Raw genomic sequence first — 22901 nt, 5'->3', positions numbered from 1 at the left:
TGCCAATATTAACTGGATCGTGTCTTCTTGCACGCATAAACCAGATCATAGTTACGACGCTGTGAGATACTTTGGTTCTTAGCACATGAGCACTGATGCACAGCGTGGAACTTAGGGTTGGCGGCAGGAAAGTTGAAGGAACTGTCCGTGCTCGGTGTACAAGATTTGTCAATCTCTGCCTATCAGTAGTTTGTTCCTCGTACTTGAGGCAATGCTTTAATATGAGACCGCTTCAATCAGTGTGGTCACAGTGCGTGCTGTCAGTTGACTACCGATCGGCCTTGATACGTAGTTGCTGCTGAACATTCGGAATGAACGTGGTTGTTAGGTACGTAGCTGATTTCCGCAACGCGCCTGTGTTGTCACACCACCTAGGATTGAAACAAGACATCTTCCTGTACAAACGATACAAAAAGTCCTATATAGCGTGGTAAAGCTAAGTGCGAGCTTGCAATGCGAGTGGTATAATGTGGTCAAGCCGTATTTATTTCTCTCTTGCTTTTTCGCTTTCTTTCTCCAAACTTGAGAATAAAATTAACTATACATCGTCACATCTCAATTTTTCCAACAGCTGCGTATCTGATAGTATTACCCGAAATAGCTCTTCGACATGTACCCTATATTTCTTTGGTGTCAGTTTCAAGATCAAAGCGAAGCACTCATACTCGTTGAGGAGACTTACAAGCTGTCATCGTACTTTAACCGGACCAGCAAGGTTCAGATTACATGTAACATGCCTCTGCTAACTCTTGACTAACGTAGCCCTGAAAAAGTTCTTTCCGCAATTGAGAAATGTTTTACTAACTGTAAGCGCTCCATTTGTCATTTGCTCGTTACACAATGAACTTCATCTGTTTCGCCTCCGAAACTCAACTCAGCGCTCTGTGGTCCTAATCGGCAGGGAACCTTTCTGCTTGGTCAGCATATATAATTTCATCTCTTTCGCCATGGTTTCTTTAATTAAAAACATCACTTCTGCAGTCCATAGACCGGTTTGGTGCAGCTCTCCACGCTGGTGTATCCTGCGCAAGCCCGTTCATAATGAACATCTACTTGAACCCGCCTAATGTAGTGCTGATTTTCGTCTACAACTGTTTGTCTCTCCCCCTCCCCCACCCAATACTTCGTTTAATTACAAAACTGTGATTACTTAATGCGTCAGGATGTCGTATGCGATTCCCTCCATTAGTCGGAAGTGTGTCATAAATAGGATTAAGCGCGGAATTTCATGCTGCGAACTAGGGTCTGCAATGGAAATTATGATGTGTTCCACCATCGCATGAGGATTTTTATCTCTGCAAAACCATATTTTGATAACTGCCTTCCATACAGAGTATGTGATCCTGTATTAGCATAGCACGATATATTTTCATGAAAAAATGAGCTCGGACTCGTGGTAAATGCCGTTCCTATCAACAAACAGTGGACCAGAATAGGTAGCTCGGAGCTAACTGCTCTTGATTGTTCGTATAAAATGGTAATATTGCAGCTAAACCGTAGGTAATGTGTAATGTACGGAATATGATTATTCTGCACACTAAAACAGGATTGACAGGAAGGAAGAAGCTCTGTGGAGACTGAAGTATGGTAAATGTTCCCCGGGTTTGTTTTGACTGCTGTGTAGAAGGTGCGTCACGTCCAGCGTTCCGGTCGGGCACAGCCCACTTCCTGCAGCCAAGAAAGCGTCCTTGGCGATTAGCAATGTGGGAAACGAAACGCTGCTGTCGACACAGAGAAAGCCTCTCGATATTGGGAAGCGAGGTCGACTCGGGCTTTTCCCCTAATCGCGGGAAATTGTGCAACCTGGTTTTCCCGTGCCCCGCCACTCATTTCAGCTTAGGTATGTGATGCTCAATAAGTGGGGCCCTATATCCGTTAACCACAGGGTAGACAGGGGCACTTGCGAAGTCACAAAGTCTAGAAAGTACTGCGACGAAACCGCGGAGGAGCTGTTCAGAAACGAAGCTCGTGCTTTTTTTCCTTTTTTATGACATTAGTTATGTTTCAGCATCTAAAGGTTACGCCGTCTATAAAAGATGGCTTCGTGGTCCCCAGAAAGGTAATGGAGAAAGAGTCCAGAATACCATTGATGAGAACGATGGGTATGTTTCACCGTTACATGAGAATTCCCCCTTTCCGAATGTGTTCACGTTGGGGACTCTTGAATAAAGTAATCAGTTTTTCAGCAAAATCGTATTTTCATAGCTGCTTTGAAAGCCCATACGAAGCTTGTGATCTTGCACTATCTGCCCCTGATATGTTTTCGACCGAAGATAACTATTTAGGACTGTTTCAACCGATATGTTCGCTTTGAGGGAGAAACACAGACAACACTCATTCAAAAAGTTTTATCTCGTATGACCCTCTGTGGAAAATTTCAGGCGAGATTGCCATCACTGTCACGGATATTTAACGAAATCGTAATGACCTCTACAGTTACGGCCATCGCAAGCAAAAAAAGATCCCTATAGCACCTATTACAAAGTTATGCTCCGATAGATTGTCTATGTGCGATCAACGACTGTGAAGTGCGTGGTAGAAGATACTTCCCATTGTACAAATGATTAAGACTTCTTCGAGTTCCATTCAGTTGTGGAGTGCTTGAAGAATGATTCCTTAAATCCCCCTCTTCGTGCTGTAAATTAATCTGATCATGTCTACGTGGTCCCAATGGGAGTGTTACGCAGGGGATTGTTGTATAACCCTAGATGCCTGGCGGGAAACTGGTTCTTGAAGCTTTTCAAATAGGTTGTATCGAGATAGGTGGCGTCTGTCTTCAAGCGTCTGCCAGTTCATGTCGCTCTCCCACGGGTTACACGAATCTGTGAACATCCATACTGTCCTTCGTATACTGGTGTTGATATCGCAGACTGGAGCAACACTCTTGAGTTGCACAAGTATTTTTAAAGTATTCTCCTTCTTCCAGTATCACTATCTTACCAGTGAACAGAAGTCTGCCATCTTCTGTGTATACTACTGAGCGTATGTGATATTTCCGTTTCATATCCGCACAAATTGTCACTCCAACGTATTTGTACGTATTGATTGATTCCATTCGTGACTCACTAATACTGTGTTCATAGGATGCTACGTTATTAGCGCTGTGTGAAGTGCACAACTTTCCGCTTCAGAAAATTTGATGCGACTATACAGTCAATACACAAACTTCGAAACCTTATCAAGATACGAGTGAGTATTTGGGAAGTTTTTCTCAGATAGTACTTCTTTATAGATGACTGCATCATCTGTGAAAGTTTTAAGTTACTATTACTACTGCATGCCAGTTTGCCAATAAACAACATGAAGCGCAAGGGTCGAACACACTTTGCTCGACACGCCCGATGTTAAACTACATCTGCGCATTCTTGAAGTGCCTGCCAAAGTTGCTGTCAAGATAGGCTTCCGAAGGCGGGAAGACTTGTAAACAGTTGTGTCTTCTTACAGAGCGCAATGCATGTACGTCTTCCAGGATTTACTCTGCTGCCGAACAGGACGTGAGGTTTGGGAAATCGTCGTTGACATTTGCCCGGAGGCGACGCGCGAGGCGGTCGACACGCGGCCGGCACGCTTCCGCTCGGGTGTTTCGCCCGCTTTAGACGCGGAACTCGGGGGGCAAGGCCGCGGCGGGGCCGGGCCGTTCCTATTTTTAGCGCACAGGAGTTGTGTGCGGCTGCGGCGCCGCCCGCCCGCCCGCCCGCCCGCCCGCCCGGTTGGTTGACCCGCGGGTGCGTCTGCCGCCAGGGCCCAGGGGGGAGGGGGAGTGTGTAGTTCAAGGCGCCACTCAGGTATGCGCCAGCGCCTTGTTAGGCGCGACGCCACGCAGCGCACCGCGGCGCCGTTGCGCAACCCGCACCCGGGGAAGCGACCTTCCGAATCCAGCTTTGCGACAGAAGCCGGTGCGCTCACCGACAATTCTTCCCTTCCGCTCTGCGGGTTGTGAGATTACGTATTGTGTGCTAAACCCGCGCCATCGTCACCTGCCTGTGTAAAGCAGTCCCCTGCTCCGAAAAGTACCTAACAGTTAAAGCGTGGCCGTGACCAAAGTTCGGAAAGACTTGACAGGCATCCCTAGTTGCTGCACTGACTGACACTTTGCAACCTAAAATGGAGACGAGACCTCTGGTGGCGACCGAATGGACCGGTAAATCACTGGACAGTCCAATCAAGTTCAGGAAAAAATTGGGTTTCACGACACTAAGCTATTTGTTATAGAATTCTAGTGTCAATGTTGTTGATTTTAAATTATTATTGTTGTCTATACAGCGGAGAAGCAGTGAGGAAATAAGAGATGTTCAAGAGTGGGATTGAAATGCAATGTGAAAGGTTGTCAGTGGTAACATCCGCAAATGACTTTACTATCCTCAGCGAAAGTGAAGACGAATTACAGCATCTGTTCGATGAAATGAACAGAATGAGTACAGAATATGAATTGAGAGTAAATCGAAGAAAGACGAAAGTAATGCCAAGTAGCAAAAATGAGAACAGCGAAAAAGTTTATATCAGAATTCGGGATCACGAAATTAAAGAATTGTGCTCCTAGGAAGCAAAATAACCCACGACGAGCGGACCTAGGATGACATAAGAAGCAGATTACCACTGGCAAAAAGGCACCCCTGACCAAGAGACATCCACAAGTATCAAACATACGCCTTAATTTGATGAAGAAATTTCTGAAAATGTACGATTGGAGCACCGCATTGTATGGTAGTGAAACATGAATTGTGGGGAAAAAAGATAGTCGAAGCATTTGAGATGTGATACAGAATATTCAAAAATAGGTGGACTGATAAGGCAAGGAATGAGAATCTCCGCTGAATCGCTGAGGAAAGCAGTAGTATATGGAAAACACTAACAAAAAGAAGGGACAGGATGATACGACACCTGTTAAGACATCAGAGAATAGCTTCCATGGTACTAGTGGAAGCGATAGAGGGTAAAAACTGTATAGTACAGCGGGTATCGGAATACATCCAGCAAACAATTCAGGACGTAGGCTGCAATTGCTGCTTAGAGATGAAAAGGATGGGACCAGAGAGGAGTTTTTGGCGCACCGCATCACACCAGTAAGAAGACCAGTGATTCAAAAAAAGGTTGTTGTCGACTTGAGTTCAAAGTCTACGTATGTGCTGGATCATACGTCCATTTGAACCTGCTCGTTGTATTCAGTCCTTGGTCTCTCTCTTCACCTCCACCCCCAGCCCCCCTACACACACACACACACACACACACACACACACACACACACACACACACACACACACGTTAAATAATTAAGTTAAAAATTTAAGTAATAATATAATAAAGGATAGCTTGACAGGACACAGTGTGTGTCGCCAAGGAGGTCATTTTGATAATGGCGGGAAGTGTGGGCGTGTGAAGAGGGAGGAGAGGAGTTAAAATGGAAGAGGGAGACGAAGAGTAGACTACGGCAAGCAGGTTCAAATAGCTGGACATCCCAGTAGTTGGTGGCGTGGAGACGTGTATCAAACCGCATCAACAAAAACAATAATAATTTAAAATTGACAGTAACGACACTATCGTTCCATAATATATACTGTCTATTCAAATTCATGAATAGTAATATTAAATTAGGTAATATATGTTTCAACTATTCGGTAGTAGAACCTTGTTAAATCTAAATTCCGAAACACATCACCTCCTGAAACCTAGTTCCACATATTTCTGTGGGCTTCTGTGGCTCATTTCTGACGGGATTATGCCTGAACTCAGATAAATGGATAAAGACAAAGCTGGAGGAAGGAGAATGCCGCAGTTTATAACGCTTTTGAAACTTCCTGCCGGCTAGTGTGGCCAAGCGGTTCTAGGCGCGTCAGTGTGGAACCGCGAAACCGTTACGGTCGCAGGTTCGAATCCTGCCTCGGGCATGGATGTGTGTGATGTCCTTAGGTTAGTTAGGTTTAAGTAGTTCTAAGTTCTAGGGGATTGATGACCTCAGATGTTAAGTCCCATAGTGCTCGGAGCCATTTGGGTCACTTGAAACTTTCTGGCACATTAAAGCTGTGTGCCGGACCGGCATCCGAACCGTACCCTTGGCTTTCGCGATCAGTGTAGGCGGAAGTAAGCTGTGACGGAGAGTCGTGATTCGGTCCGAGTATCTCTGTCGGTAGAGCATTGCCGGCGAAAGGCAAGGATTCATGTCACGATCCGGCACTGATTTTGATATACTAGGAAGTACGAAACGGCGTACCCTTCGCTGTAGAGGGGAAGTGTCATTCTGATAACGATTTTGTTCAACCATTACGAGAGCGTGTACCATACAATAACTATAGCGAAATACACTACGAGAAATATCATGCAACGCTTGAAGAGCTGCTTTCGATAAGCTACTCTCAAAAAATGTCGAACAATTTATTGCTATCGATCTCGTATGTCTCTCGTAAAGTCCACTGAAAATAATAATATAGGAGTTATGTTCCATTTGGAATGGTTATAGTAGTTACTTCCTCCGTGCACAGTAGATGAATAGAACAGACGTTGTGACGTATTAAACTGTAACCTACTACGTTTGCGACATACTCTGTTGTTGTTTGCAAATTATAAGTATAGATAAAGAAAATGTATCTCACGTCGGCAAACGTCCCTATTGGACGCCATTGCGACGGGTTGCGTATGTACTTCCGTGTTTAATTATTCAGACACTTCGGCATTAGGTGTCTTGAAGGTAAGTGTATCCATTTTCAGACTTCGATTGCACATTAAAAGACAAGTCGGTTACAGGGAAGCGAACTCTACCTCTCACCATCAGCAGCCGGCTACCCTAAAAACTATACACAGAGGCTGTCATATTACACAGTGATGTGAGGCCATTAATCTGCTGCGTCAAACTTGAAGACAGTATCCGACTCCGATGCTGATTTCGCCTCTTCATCAAAGCCTTTGCTTTTTGAGAGTCCAGTAGTGCGGAAATCATTCGAGAGCGCAGATGGTGTGAGTGTCAATCGAATGTCAACAAAGCAGACTGAAAGTTATGCATCTTCAGTTAGGATCTGGAGCAGATTAATTTATAAAGGCCCCCATCTTGTCGTTTTCATTTCTCTAACCATTACACCGTCTAGTAATTTGAAATACGACAGCAAGACATTCTATTGTGGAACGTAATCAATCGCTGTTCCACCAACGATCGTCAATAATGAGGAGTTAAATACTAATTGACTACAAGCTGACACTTTGGGGTTTTATTTTTTGTAAGCGATAATGCCTTTAAACATGGTAGTGGCGTTGAAGAGTTGTTTGTACTTTCTATGGCGTCGTTAACAGTCTGTTTGCAATCACAGGATATTTTTCCGTAGACGTGTAATGTAGGTTCGTTATTAAGTAGTAAAATGGATGTATGAAAGTTCGTTGGCAGTGGAACTTAAAGGCACGGTAAGAGCCATAAAATATTCAGCGTTGTAAAAGCTATAAAAATATTTTAAACTTATTTTCTCGTGGCGTGTCTTGCAGTTTGAAACGGTAAATGCCAAACTAGAAATTTAGTCTGTCCTAAGGTATTGACCGTCAGTTATAGTTCCTTTCACCCACGGTAAACATTTATGGACTTTTGAGTTGGAGAGCCGTTCGGAGTCCATGTTAAACCGCAGGTCCCCCCGAATTGGCTCGGCGAGTTAGTTCAGAGGAAGACAAAGGCTTTCTTCCTCCACTGGGACCATACTGTCATGTTAAGACCAACCTTAGAGGGAATGAGAGCTTTATATTTTCAGTTGTATTGTGTAGCACATCGTGAAACGTCGTGCACGCATACGATGAAATCATGTGGTTTATAACACGTAAGATTTTGTTTACGTAACCATTTTACCCATATGTGGTTTGGTTGTTGCGTAAATAATGGAGTATTATAGTCCATTCTTGGGCGTCCGCAGAAATTGACCCCTTGAAGGGATAGGCGTGGCGGCCTCAAGGCGTTGATATCGCCCCCATTTATATGCCTGAATTGGTGAATTTAAATATGTCGTTTCACAAGAAACTTTATAAGAGCGACAAAATTATTATATCCCGGAGAATTAATGGCTACACGGTACATAGTTTTGTTAGTAGATTACTTAGATACTCAAAAGCTACTTTGTCTCTAGTAGCGCAGTGCATACATCAACCGAATACCACTTGTAGAGAATACGTGCAAAAGACCGAGTGAAGGGGCGTGGAGTTTCAATTTATAGCACTAACTAAATAACGGTACGTGGTTAAATAAACAAATATTTTACGTAATACAAATAATGCCATCTTCTCTATTAGAAAATAGCGAGAAAAAAAGGTGCTCTGATCTACATCTACATTTATACTCCGCAAGCCACCCAACGGTGTTTGGCGGAGAGCACTTTACGTGCCACTGTCATTACCTCCCTTTCCTGTTCCAGTCGCGTATGGTTCGCGGGAAGAACGACTGTCTGAAAGCCTCCGTGCGCGCTCTAATCTCCTCGAGAAGTATACGTAGGGGGAAGCAATATATTCGATACCTCATCAAGAAACGCACCCTCTCGAAACCTGGCGAACAAGCTACACCGCGATGCAGTCTGCCACTTGAGTTTGTTAAACATCTCCGTAACGCTATCAGCGTTACCAAATAACCCTGTGACGAAACGCACCGCCCTTGTTTGGATCTTCTCTATCTCCTCCGTCAACTCGATCTGGTACGGATCTCACACTGATGAGCAATACTCAAGTATAGGTCGAACGAATGTTTCGTAAGCCACCTCCTTTGTTGATGGACTACATTTTCTAAGGACTCTCCCAATGAATCTCAACCTGGTACCCGCCTTACCAACAATTAATTTTATATGATCATTCCACTTCAAATCGTTCCGCACGCATACTCCCAGATATTTTACAGAAGTAACTGCTACCAGTGTTTGTTCCGCTATCATATAATCATACAATAAAGGATCCTTCTTTCTATGTATTCGCACAGCTTTTATTCTATTATGAGTGGGTCTCTTTCCCAGTGTGTGAGTTCGCTGGTGTGCTTTTCAAAGGAAAGAGACGGGAGAAATAAGTGTATGAGAAGTCTGTAATGAATAAAAAAACTCGCACTCCAGATTCCAGAGGGATTCGTGGGCGGGTGGGGGGGGGGGGGGGGGGGGAGGCGCCAAGTGCCACCCCTTGCGGACGCTAATGGTCCAACAGGATCATACTAAAGCACTACACGTGAACAATTCATTAAATTGCTCTTTGACATTCAATGATAAAGGAGGGTCGGTGAAAATAATGGAACAGATTAAGACTTGGTTGCTTGCGCGCTGTTTATAATTTTCGGCGCACATTGCGACCACGGTTTTACCTTTACTCTCAGCACACAGCTCTCTCGATTGTAGGTGGCAGCACGGGCTGCTCTAGTATTCCACTAGCGTGCTCCGATGGCCGTCGCAGACTTACGGTATGGGTGTAGGTGTCCGGCTAGAGTGCGGCGTGTAGTGGCGCTGTCGGCGCTCCATGCGCGGCGAGTGGCAGAGCCGTCCCACCTGCTGGCTCCCTGGTGACTGACTTGACTCGCCGCGCCGCGCGTCCGGCGTGTGCCACGTGGGCGGGAGGGGGGGGGGGGGGGTTACCGGCGCCACCGCCGCACACGTGTTGTGCAACATCCGCGTAGGATGACGCCGTCTCAGCTCCAGTTGCGCGCTTCTTCGTTTGGTTTCCGCGGTGGACGCCGTACTAGACAAAAGTACACTGGACAAAAAACTAACCGTGTAACGCCGTCTCTAGACTTAACAGTGGTCTCATTTCCGCGAGGTAGAGTGTAATATCATGCAACACAGTTTATGTATGAAATTTTGTGGCAGTTTAAAACATTGTATCCGTTCGGTAGCCGAACCAGGAACCTTGCGTTTCGTGGGAAGTGCGCTTACCTACCAAGTTATCCAACCACGACTCATAGTTCCAATTTCGCCAGTACCTTCGTCCTATTTTCCAAACTTCTCTGAAGCTCGCCTTCCTTTCTTGCGGAACTAGTACTACAGGAGGACAGTATTTGGCAGAGAAATGGTTTAGGCATAATCTCTCTCTCTCTCTCTCTCTCTCTCTCTCTCTCTCTCTCTCTCTCTCTCTCTCTCTCTCTCTCTGTGTGTGTGTGTGTGTGTGTGTGTGTGTGTGTGTGTGTGAGGGTGTGTGTGTGTGTGTGTGTGTGTGTGTGTGTGTGTGTTTTCAGATTAGAAGATGAGTACGTGGCAGTATTTAAGCTCAGAGGACAAGCCGTGAGTCGGTTAGAGCAGTTCCTGAGAAAGGCAAGATTCTGGTTTCGGTCCCGGTCGGTACACGATTTTAATCCGTCAGGATGTTTAAAGGAAGTGCACACCCCTCTGATCAGTAGAGGAGTCACTCTAGAAATTTAGTGATTTTTCTATAATAAAAGTAAAGGCATGAATGTGCGTTGTGTTTGTCGAGGAAGTCAAACGATGAGCCATAAGACATCGTAGAGTGAGTAGTGCAGAAATCTTCATGCGATGAGTGGCAACTTGAGTTACGTGCTCTGTAAGCAGCGGACGACCTTGCAGTGTCCGCGGACGTCTTTGCGCAGGGCTTTGACGGAAAAAGAGAGACGTGAGGCTCCGATTCTTCGCGCGCAAGGGCTGGGAAATACCCACGTTCGCGCTGACCACTTGTGTGGAGACGCCCTGGCTCGCGTCACTAGTTTGATCTGGCACGACAACTCTTTAGAGCATGACGTTGATTTAATATCCAGTGTTCTTGTTGTTTGTTTCCCTCCGTCTGCAGTGGGCAAGCACCCAACAAATACTACTAGAAGACGAGAGGTGAAAAGAATACTGAATGCTCTATAATACCAAGTTAGTTGATCGTGCAATGATAATATGAAAACATTAAGTAAAATTGTTGTAGTAACTTTATTTTGGTCACATTACGTCAAAACCATTTCTGTGTTATAAACTAACACAACACACTACCATGCCTAATACGCTGTAGGAAAGCACTTAGCATTCAAAGCAGCTTCCAGCCGTCTCGGAATTGATAAATGCACGTCCTGTGTGGTTTGCAAGGCAATCTTATACCATTCTTCCTGTAAAGTGGTGGCAAGTTCAGTTAACGATGAGGGAGGTAGATATCGACAGAGCAGATGCGGAAATTCATCTTCGTGATCACAGAACCAGATCTGGAAGATCCGAACCGTGTGAAAGAGGGCCCCTGTCGTCTTGGAACCCAGCATCACCATTTTGAAGCAAACGTTGCACCATAGGAAGGACCTAGTCAGCCACAGTTGTAACATAATCCCTGGCAGTAATGAAGCCTTGCAGAGTACTCGTGGAGCCCATGGAATACCACGAATCATCCCGAAGCCGCGCCATGTTTCACTCTTGCGACGCTCTCGTTTGTAAGTGTGAAACAAGACTCCTCCCACCAAATGACACATTTCCTTATCTACGTAGTCCAGGTTTTATGATTTTCTTGTTATGGCCATTTGCATCATAGGCAAATGATGTTGTAATTCCAGCTCGCCCTTCAATTCCCGACTCGTGTTGATCTAGTGCTGACGTGGTTCACGAGTACTACAATCAGTTCTGCAGTCACTTTTGCAGCTGTCGTCCACTTATTTTTCATCTCAGTCCTCTTAGATCACCGTCTGCCACGATCGGTCAACACACTATTTCATCCGTGTTGTGACTTAGCGGATGATGTTTTTCCGCTTTCATTGTGTGTGGTTTAAATCTTCGACACGGTGCCTCTTGAAACACCAAACACTTCGGATACCTCGGTTACGTTTGCGCACATTATACGAGCTGTCTGACATAGTGCACTCACAAGTGCACAGAAGCCTTTTCTGGCCACGACTGACACTTGCAACGATTTGAGAACATTGCACAGGTGCCATTCGTGGTCGGATACGACAGCGTAACCTGCAGGCTTGACTGCCACCTGCATGCATTTCTAGCGGTGTTTCCATACTGTTGGCAACCCCTGTACAGTACATGTAGTTACTGTGGAGAATGTTCACGCCGACCAACTGGATGTAATCTTCCGAAAAGAGGTATGAACTCGACGGCTTCTCGCAGTTGATAGGAACTAGCACTTGAGTGGATGGCAGAAGCCAGCCAGTAGAACCGGCGCTCGACAGATCCCACCTGACAGAGATGGCATTAGATCGGGTCGAAGAATCTCCAGCAACTAACGCCTCTAACAGTGGTCCCAACGTGGCGGCTTTGGTAGAGTAGTTCGTAGCGCTTGTCAAGAAACCGAAACGACATAGCCAGATTTACCGCCTGTGGGTATGCAGATAATCCCCACTATGAAAGGCAAAGCAGTGTCTTCTTTTATCTTGTTCCTCGTTCCTTATTCCTTCGCGCTTAAGAGAAATGCGTGTCTGATCGTGACACTAGCGGGAAGACACTGTCTGAGCCACGTTGTCGAATTAATCTGTAAGAAACTGCCCACTTCACTATTCGGTAAATGTCTTGCAGATCAGTTAAGACTTTAGGAATTAAAACTGTGTGCAAAGACAACGCCTCCTGCAATGCGAATAAGCCCTCGCTGCGAACATCGTGAAAAGCAAAATTAGCGTAAGATCAAAGTTTCTCCAGTGTTATGTACCCTCCAAGAATGTTAAGACTGACTTGACGGCTCAGTGGTGAGGTGCCAGACTAGAAATCCGGAGATCTCGCGTTCGATTCCGGTCAGTCGTAGAATTTTTATGTGTCACTTATGAGATCTTTCACCACTGGCAATGTCTGATGGTGTGAAAAAATATCGAGTTACACCTTGGTTCGAAATCCATGCTAAGCTGTAGATCGACACTCTGACTGGCTGGGTAAGCCAATTAAAATGTGAAAAGAAGGCTTACGGCCGCCAGCAGGACCACGGCTAGTAAAGCGCCGTGGCATTCAAACAGCCTTCGGAACGATGGCAGCCTCACTTAAGAACGGATTTCACTGGCGGGTATAATCTTACAGATTAATTCGTCAGTGTGGCTCAGACAGTGTCTGGTTGAAGCCATTTTCGTTTATTGAATACTGCATTTACATAAAGAATTTGTTTGCTAGGAAATAACTAAAAGCAACTAAATGAACGGGGTTTTGCTGCTTTTGTTCCACGTATGGAGATGGGAAAACTGTTCAGTGAATTAGTGTCCGTCGAAAGAGGTATTATTTCCACGACCTGTCTCTCTTTTTCTGGATAAGGCATAATTCACACCTAAAGGTATAAGTTCGTCACGAAGTTGGGTAATGTTAGCAAACTGAGTATTCTAAACTGGCAGCTGTCAGTTTAGATAAATCTACATTTTTTCGCCTATTTTTAACTGTAAAGACAGTCAAATGAAAACGAGACATATGAAAAAGGTAATTTAACTGTTTATTATTCCAAAAGTAATCGCCATAACGGTTAATCATGTATACAGCTGAGAGACAAGACGGTCAGTGCTATCATGGAAAAGATGTTTTCCGTTGCCTACGGAACCATGATTGTATCCAGGACTACACCTTTTCGTTCTACGTAAATAGAAGGCGGCGAATGTCTTTCTTCAGGGCTCCAAAAATATGGCAGTAGCGTGGGAAAAGATCGGGACTGTATGGAGGATGTGTAAGGGCTGTCCAACGAAACTTCTACCGAGGTTGTTTCAACTATAGGTATTGCAAATGGAAAACTGCGTGACTGCGTGCACCGTTGTAAATAATATTTACAGCTTATCTCTCGATTAGAGGAGAAAACGTCGCAGACACTACAGTTAAGGGTTAGTGATCTGCACTCATGATGTCACCCCGATTCACGGGACGAATATTTCCTCCAGAGGTCGTCTTGATTACCGTACCTTCTTGAGAAGCCTCCATGCCCGCTTGCGAGAACTGGTCGCCATTCCGCGCTGAGCAACAGTATTTTATCTGATTTCTCGGAAGCTGTCCACGGGAGAGGCCAGAGCTGCGCCGCCGCTGCCGGTCAGCCACTGCCGGAGATGTGACCGATAGCCGGCCGGAGCCGCGCGTCACCTGTTTGCGTCCGCAATTCGCGCCGCGCCCTGACGTAACTGCCTCCCCGCTCTGGCCGTCGGCGGTTACGCACTGCTGTCCGTGCCACGCTGCGCACGAGCCTTCTACTGCCTGCAGCTTTGAACCGGCGTCGTTATTGGTCATCAGAGGACTGTGTGTCCTACTTTGACCCTTTATAGGAAGGGTGGTAACAAAATTTTAGCAAGTAAAACTATGGTTCCGTAGACCTTTTCGATTCTAACATCTTTGATGTATACAGTATATGCAAACTGAAGAAACGAATGAAAATTTGTAGCAAGGCCTGGGGTCGAACCGGGGTCTCCTGCTCACTAGGCAGATGCGCGAACCACTACGCCACACTAGCTTTGCACAACTCCACGCACTACCTTATCACGCCTTCCTTCTCATTAGTTCTCTGCATATTCATCCTTCAACGCGAAACATTTTTTCGAATGATGGACGACTTGGAGGAGACCTTGTAGAAGTCTGCCTTTTGGCTCGTCAGGAGACGCTGTATCTCAAAAATACTTTGTTGTCATTCTGGAATTGGTTACTTCATCCGAGGTAATGGGGAGGAGTTACAGAGTGCAATTTCAGGAGAATACGGAGATGTGGCAGAATTAGGTAGCACAAAGAAGCAGCATGTGTGGTTGTCATGTACAGAATGAGCTGGGGCGTTGTCACGAAGCGGTAACACCTTCTGGGCCTGCTTCCCGCGAGGCTTCGTCTTGACAGTCTCTCGTAACTTTGTCCTGAGATTTCGGTAGCAAGCTTCTGTGACCCACCGAGCATTAGGGCTTCAATATTCCGTGCGATTTCCGTTCCTTCACAGAGAGGTGGTCTGACACTTGTTCTTCGTCTTTCGGACTAACCACTGTGTCATATGATGGTTATTGTTGCAGCATTGTTCCCCCTCAAATAAGAAAACGAATTACCGCACAAAACTCCACTTGACTAATGTGCTGCGCCGTTCTGTTTTGGATCTTCCAGCAGCATGCTTCGATATTACGGCACTGGGTTACCATATTTTCTTAGCAGGACCGTAGACATGTAACATGTACATAAAAACAAAACAAAAAATCATGTAACTTACTTTTTTTATCTGAATATTAAAACTTTGACTACACCACGCATTTGTTGCCTCTCATGTCTTGTGTAAGGTCACCGCAGTTAAACATAGTAAAGTCTGTTTAAATTAGAAATTATCCTCCAGAGCAAACAAATTCACAAGAAATTTATGTTCCTGGAGTTAGCACATTATCAGATGTACGTGCGTACAGAATGGTAAATTTTAGTTCCTGGTACTGAAAATAGCTTGATGTAAAATAAAGATTCAGCACTAATGATGTCATCACTTTGCCTTGTAACGGTCTCCTGTTAAGAACGTGAATTGTTGACATTCAGTTTATTTCTATTCCTAGTTCTATTTATGTGGTCCAGGCATTTTTAATTTTAACTCTTCTACGCCCTGATAAATGTTATGTCTGTTATAAACTCTTTATACAATTCCAGAGGACTAATTAATAGTATTATTGTTTGGAGTAGCGAAAGATTTATTCAAAAACTTTTTGTATAGAGGAAAGAGGTACGATGCCCTGTAAGAACAGGCACAGTGTCATAGTGAATGCTCGTTAGAAAAGAACTTCATCGAATGTATAATCTGGATTAAAACTTCTATGAATGCGCCATTTGGAAACAGTTTATGATTGTTTTATGTTGCCGAGCTGTTCAAAGGCCTTGGAAATAGCTGTGGAATTCGGGGAAAATGGGATTGGCAATGTCGAGACAGTTGTTTAAGAGCTAATCCACAACTTATATTTGAATCAAATGGTAAAATTACGTCTGAAGACTTGCGGCCTTAATAATACAACAGGAAGAAGGTTGAGACGTTTTTCTTGCGTGCGTCCTTAATTATTCCTCTATGGAAAATATGCGATGACTATGACACTGACGGAATAGTCAGCAAGGTGATACAGGGGTTATAGCCAAAACGATACAAGAAATTGTCTCACAAATGATATTTGAAGCGAATATGACATGAAAATTAATGTATAGAAGACAAAGATCGTGAGAATATATTCCAATCACACGTCCATAGAAATAAGAGTGACGGCAATCGATATGATGAAGCTTAAAGGTTTCAAATAGATGAAAAGTTTCGTAGAAGAGGCTGCTGTTATTCATCAGTGAAAACTGTAGCCATATATACACAAAAATTAAATTTTTGATGAATAGCAATATAAATGTTGCGTAGAAGAAAAAGTAAATAGGCGTTACATGTGAAATGTGACCTCGAGGGATCAAAACGGTGACTCACGTGGAAAACTGATGTATTGCTTTAAACTTGGAAATATCGTATAGGACAGTGGAAAATAACAAACAAAAGTATGCTGAAATGTGTTGGAAGAAGGAGACCTATTTTGCCAAGGTGCTTCAAAGAAACTCAAATTCGGTAGGCTATATTCTGCGACATCTTCTACATTATGCTCTGGAAGGAGATATGCAAAAGGAAACGTTGAGTGAGCAGAAGATAAGTACAGCTTGTGGATGGTTTCCAGAACAGAAAAATACATTGACTGTTGAAGACAGAAATATCGAGATAAATGGAAATGAAGAGCGGTAATCTGAACCGAAGAAAACGTCCAAGTTCTCTTGACCAGTGGACCTACCTACAGACAAAAACACGGTTGATGAGATGTTGATTGCTTTACCAGTTACATAAGTAGAAAGTAGTTCCATTGTCACGGTATTTTGACTAGTAGGTGATTTAGAACTGAAGAGAAATTGTCACATGATTTTCCTTTAGTTTTGCTCCTAGTAAACGTTGTGCAATATCGATAAGGGCTACTGGGTACGTGTCCAGTTTATGAATACCGTAGAACAACAAACAGGTTATTTTGATCTGAAACTAAGTTTCGTGGGATACATTGGTTTACATACAAACACGGTTTTCGATAATTTAGTGTTCGCACGCTTTAAACATTGTAAGTGCCAGAGACAGCTTTCATTGTGTGGTTAAGCAATGCGACTCGCTTCTGTTATGCAACAACCTGCTACTGTCGCAGAGGTGCATTTCACATCGTCGGAGGCCGTTCGGGTATCCAGCTGGGGGCCAAAGATTGATTTAGACGTCCACTCTTTGACCATTAATTTGAGCAACTATTTAAAATAGTTTCCTCAGTATATTAGGTGCGATGAGGTGGAAGGGTGAGGACAAGGTGGACACAGTAGCAAAAGAGGCAGAGGTTGACCTTGGAACTCGCCACCTGTGTCTCGTTACTCAGACATGTTTGCAACAGCACTTCCGTATCACAAGGCAGTCCCCAGGTGCCAGTCCATGGGAAATATTTCTCACATTTTGTATCTGCCTAGAAGTACGTCCTGTTCTGGTAATTGACTGAACAATAAAATGTGTCACCAGTATACAGGATGCTTCGAGAAGTTCAATTAATGTACATGTTGATTGTGGTAAGGACAGTTTAAGCGGAATTTGGTAACGTGGGCGTATGAAGATATCGGATTCAGAAAAGACAGTGCGTTATTGGTGTGCGAACTGTTAATGTATTAGAGACAACTAGCCTCGCGAATCGTATTACTGTTGTTGTTTGATTGTGAACATGTTTCTGGCAAACACAAGTATTATAAATTACTGTTGGTAACATACTAAAGGCTCTTACATAAGAAAAAAATTTCAGGCAAACCGTTGTATCTGCTTACAGAACTATAAACTTATCGAAAGATGGGCGCCGTCGTAAAAATGGTAATAGATAATTAAACAAGTTGTCATCAAGTGACTAGTAACGGTCAGTTTAACGTAAATCTTAATATTTAGATACAGTCAACGACAGTCACGGTAATGTGAATGTTAATAAGATTATAAAGTGCAACTGCGAAAAGTTCGGAAACTTCATTGAAATCAGTGATGCACTTTCTGTAATTTTTGTTGAAATTGTATAAATATAACTGTTGTAACTCAATATCAATAAAAAGCGTCTCACAAGGAGAACTGAATTCCGCTGCCTACGAGGTTCAGAATTGCTTCTGCAACAATGTTTACTGTTCGTCACCCACTATCCCGTTGATACATCGAAAATGTACACTAAGTAGATAAGAGTGAAGCTCTATGCTAACGACAGCTATGTTTATTGCAAGTAATAAGCTGTGTATACCTTCCTTCGGTGTACATACATCATTCTAAATTTGAGAAACTGAAGTCCTTGTAGAAGGTCGCCATTGTGTAATAATGCAGAGTGGAGCTCTCTCACAACACGTCTGGAGTAGAACTTGACTGCGAAGCGCGCAAGATTAGCGTTCCGGCTTCCACATTCTACGAGTGTTCGTCTCTTTGCACGAATCAGTAACCAATACTTTATGCTTTATGTCCAGTCTTTCGTGGCTGTTGCATCGAAGGTAAAATCTTGCAATCTTCTTTAAGATCGTCTGCTGTTCACGGTTAGTTGAACGTCGAAAACTGTTGTCGAGCTTCCTTGTGCTGAAGACACACCTCGGAAGATGTTGCCCGCAGTAGGCAACGAAACATCATGAAGGAGAAGTAGTTTTATATATGGATCACGGCAATTGAGCCCGGAAGTTTTAATTAATGAAAAGTGAGGTTATTAGATGGATGGAAAGAGAGACAGGCCAGAGCAAGAATATTTGTCAAAAATTTGGCTGCGTATTTACTTCTTTGAATGGAGGGGAGGGGGGGCTAGCCTACAGCCGTCTTCTCTATTGAAATTCGTTCTTGGAAATCTGAATCACTTTTCCAGTTTTCCTTCTACAAATGTTGATTGGCTTTGCAAACACACGTGTCTTGGCCGCAGTTCTGGTATGTTTTTCTACCGCAGATTACACACTTTGCCCTAAGAGCCTGTGGCGTTCGTGTTCCTTACTGTACATCCTTTTACTATCCTTCCCGTTTCCCCCTATATACACTCTGCCACAGCCACTTCAGACTCCCCCCGTGTGGAGGTAATCAGGTGCATAAGTTTTGCGTCGGAAAAAGTCTTTTATTTGGTTGGGACTGGAAAATTTGCTCTGTATACCATTTTTCCGCAGAATCCTTCGCATGCGGTCGGTAACTCGAAAAACTGGTGCTGACATAATGGAGTGAGAAGGCTTCCTCGTCCTCCTTATTAGGATAATTAATGATATTTCGTTCTAAAGTCCTGACTACGGACAAACCATCATAGCCAACCTTATTTCTTTATGCCCTGCTTTTGATAGTGTGACTGTCGGGTTGGCTGTCCTCCGGTTGCAGTTTTTGTCGTCTGTCAGAGGCGTATGTTGTGTCTGTGTAGGTTCTTACAACTTCAGTGACAGTTTATGCATTTTTTTAACCTATAGAATAACGTAATGAGTACTAGTAATTTAAATTTTGTGTTCAGTTAAAAATGTTTTGGGCAGCAGTTCATAACTGCTAAGTGAGGGGGGATACCCCCGTTTTTAGACTTCGCAAGGAAATGAATTGGGCATTCGTATAAATTACCGTAGAGAACTAAAGGTACGACGGCCAATCCCGAATAATTTGAATGAAATTGTTAACATCAGTCGAGTGGGCGCAGTGGCTGTCTTGTCCAGAACTGACCTAGAGGAGCGGAATTCCTATCCTCATATGTCACCCCTGATTTTGGTTCTCGATGGTTTCCCGTATCATTTACTCAGAGGCCGGAATAATTTTTGTGATAGACTACGGCCGATATCCTTGTTCACAGGCGAGTATAAATTTTGCTCTGTCCCTAATTATCTTCTCTTATTCTATCCTTCTTGCTTCCTTTCTGTAATGATGCCCTTTGACGATTCGGGTATTCAATATCTTAGAATCTTTTTCTTTGTTGAAAGCAAAAAATACCACGAGAAAGGCGTAAATGTCTTCCATTCTGTGATTTATTGAAATGATACACCCCATACATTAGTAGCTTTAAAATCAAGAGCGTTATTATCTGTCGTTGTCCGTGTTGATGAAATACTAGCTCTGAATTGTCTTTCTCTTTACGTCTTTGTCCAGTTAATTAGTATTTGTCGTCGACGTAGATAATTAGAGCGTTTGGCAGGATGTGCCACATTTGTAGTTACCGTTCCGTGCCTGTTGACAGATCTTCACATCGCTCTCTTTTGACTTTTCAACCAGAATACGTATATAGTACCAGTAATATGTATACGTCTGTCTTTTCGACCCAGCTATCATCTGTGCTTCAGCTTTCTGCCGTTGATTCAGTGTCGGCGCAGCAGTTTGTCAGCGGCATTGCTCGGGACTGCAGTGTTGCTAATTACACTCCCGGCTGCACACAGTGCTTTGTCCTGGTTCAGTCAGCCGCAGCACAAACCTCGTGGCCGGATGCCGCAGGCAGCGCGCCCTTGACATTCCCCCTATCTCTCCCCTTGATCTAGTCGGCCGTAACATGCCGAAGTGTTTGTCTGTATGGCTCCTCCAGACCATCCGCGGCGATAAAAAGGGTAATTCTGGATGTAATATTTCTAGAAACGTACCTAATACGTATGGTGTGTGCGGATGTATCATCTGACATTTCCGATAAATTAACGCAATCAGATGTTTTCCGTGAGTTGTTATTGTTTTCCGTCCGAACATAAGTTTGATGTAGCCATTCATGCCAGCCTATTCTGAACACTTCTTTTGAAATCTACGTCACTATTTCTTCATAAGTTTCTCCTAAGATAGTTTCGCAGCATGCTGCGGGTCCATCTCAGAAGCAGCGTTTGAAATAAGTACCAAGATTAATTATGGGGATCATCTTGCAATACTTACATCTTAAAATTAAATTGGTAAAACATAATATATTGAAAGCATAAAATATAACAAACTAAGCCTCTCAATGAAAGAAATACACAGTGTCCATAAAAGTGCAAGTAAAAAATAAGTAAAAATAAAGAAATAAATAAAACTTACACAGATAAAGGACATACACATTGGAGTTTACGCACATGCCCGCCGTATGTCTCGAACCTGCGACCATTGGGTACGAGCAAGTTCCGCAGGTGCCCAAGGCTAAGTGACCCAGTCGTTAGGTCGTTTTTTCACGATATTCTGTCTCTGATATTTAGCTTATATCCTCGCCGCGTTCAGCACATGTACTTTTCAACCGATTCTGCGCTCTATTCACAGCAGTAACACTAGCCGCATGGTGAACAAAGAACATCCAGTGTAATGGCTGGATTCCACATTGCTGAGGTCTTGTATTTCCAAGTGTTAGAATTTTCAACATTTCTTAATTTAGCATTTCGTGATAGTGCAGGACACTTAACCGCGGAGACGAGATGAGTGCGCGACGTGGACAAATCAATTGAGAGTCTCTGATTGTTGCTCCTGTAAGCAACTTCCTGTTCGGTTTTAGAGCTGTTTAGTTTATGACGATCAATGTTTTAAGATAGTGCTAGCGTGAGTGACCGTACGACGCTACTAAAGACTACACGAAAAAGATATTTCGCTTATGTTATGGAGCATGAAGCGCGAGTTTTTGGTGATATGAACGCAAATTCAACGAAAGGTTTGTAATGTTCCGTTGCTTGCTCGCCAAACAAGGAACTAACTCGCTTGAGGAGTGCGCCATTTAGTATTTCCTGCGTTATCCGCAGCTAGTTACGTCCCCGTCCCCAACGTCCTCGTCTCGGAAAGTCCATACTTCAAATGATTATTCATTGCTTGCATCGCGAGTCGTGTGGTTGGCATGTCTTAAGTATACTGGAGAGGAAAAAAAAAGTCGCCTCGACTCCTCCCCCTGGAAACATCACGCTGAGCCCATGTGACACCGCTTCTAGCCTTGAAAATGGCAGCAATTCGGCGAGGAAGGGTGTTCCCAAGTTTCTTCAGGTATGGCATATCCAGCTGAAGCCATAGGTTGGTCATTAGATCCCGTAGAGGAAGTAAATTCGGGGATGATAATTGCTGCGCTTTACCCGCTGTTACAAAAAACCTCAAACATTTTCTGTCAGTTTAAGGTCGGGCAATATAGTGTGTCACTCAAGGTGCAGTGGTGTAACTGAGTGAACGTATGTGAAGAAGGCTAATGTCAACTTCCTCCAAAACCATCACAGACTCACCTGGGGCCAGAACCACACCTTATGGGGCCGTCGGTGCACCCCACGCCTTGCATCATTCAAAAAGAGGCAGAATCGCGGCTCGTCAGGCCACACTATAGGCCACGCCAACTACGCCTGTTTCTCTTTTTTTTTCTTTTTTTAAAATGAAGTGCAACTTTGTACATCGCCGAGAGCCTAGGCTTTTTGCAAGGTACACGATTCAAACGTCAAGTACACGCAGTTCCATTCACGCTGTTCGCTCGTAAACAATTTGAAAAGGACGTGCATTCACTGGCATTACGAATACCTGTCGGGTTTGAAACCAATTGTCATTGACAAGGCGTTTCGGTTAGGATAATCTTACGACCATTGTTTGTACACCATGTTACACGGCTGCGATTGGTATCCCTTTCCGTGTGGAAACGTTGGACAGGCCGCATTGATACACAAACAAAAAGAACAGCTTCATTCACTATCACAGCGTGGTCATGGGCGAGCAGGTCCAGACTCGGCAACTGTTTTCCCTCATTCTGTCAGGTCTCCACTTCGACGTATCTATCTGTGCTGACTCCATACAACAAACTGGCTCATGTACAACACTTCAACGCCATGACATACGTCAGCGGTGAAAAGTAACACGGCCACTTGGTGCCAGTTTCACACCATCTGCAGGGCTTCAAACCGACCGTCCCCAGTTTTAAGGGGGCCGAATAATGTTTCATCGGTGAGCATTTGTGTAAATTATGTTAACGGAGACTATTGAGGTACAATAGAGATGTGTTTTCGTGGGTTGAGATAGAATGAAAATGTCGAGAAGAGTGAAAGTGTGCGGCAGTTACCACCGACGGCGGGTGCCGAAATTCTACTTCAAAATAGGTGTTACAAATGGACCCTTACACTGCTGCAGCGGATAGTTGGATG

General features: G+C 44.0%; 2 protein-coding genes across 4 annotated transcripts in view; one reads left to right on the top strand and one right to left on the bottom strand.

Annotated features, from left to right (window-relative positions):
- LOC126282173 (uncharacterized) overlaps nt 1-13920 on the bottom strand; it is a 42514-nt gene extending 28594 nt beyond the window's left edge. Inside the window, exon 1 of one of the 3 annotated variants that reach the window (XM_049981697.1) lies at nt 13769-13920. In XM_049981697.1, the coding sequence (XP_049837654.1) occupies nt 13769-13813 (45 nt within the window). In that variant the 5' untranslated portion in view covers nt 13814-13920. Of the gene's footprint in view, nt 1-9390; nt 9502-13768 lie in introns of those variants that run through there. The other 2 variants (XM_049981698.1, XM_049981700.1) reach the window with 2 other exon arrangements.
- The window catches only part of LOC126282172 (N-alpha-acetyltransferase 15, NatA auxiliary subunit), a 282396-nt gene that overhangs the window by 147792 nt on the left and 111703 nt on the right, over nt 1-22901 (top strand). The gene's annotated exons all lie outside the window — the stretch shown is intronic.

The sequence above is a fragment of the Schistocerca gregaria genome, chromosome 7 (genome assembly GCF_023897955.1).
Source record: "Schistocerca gregaria isolate iqSchGreg1 chromosome 7, iqSchGreg1.2, whole genome shotgun sequence".
NCBI lineage: Eukaryota > Metazoa > Arthropoda > Insecta > Orthoptera > Acrididae > Schistocerca > Schistocerca gregaria.
This window is presented reverse-complemented; position numbering and strand designations above follow the sequence as displayed.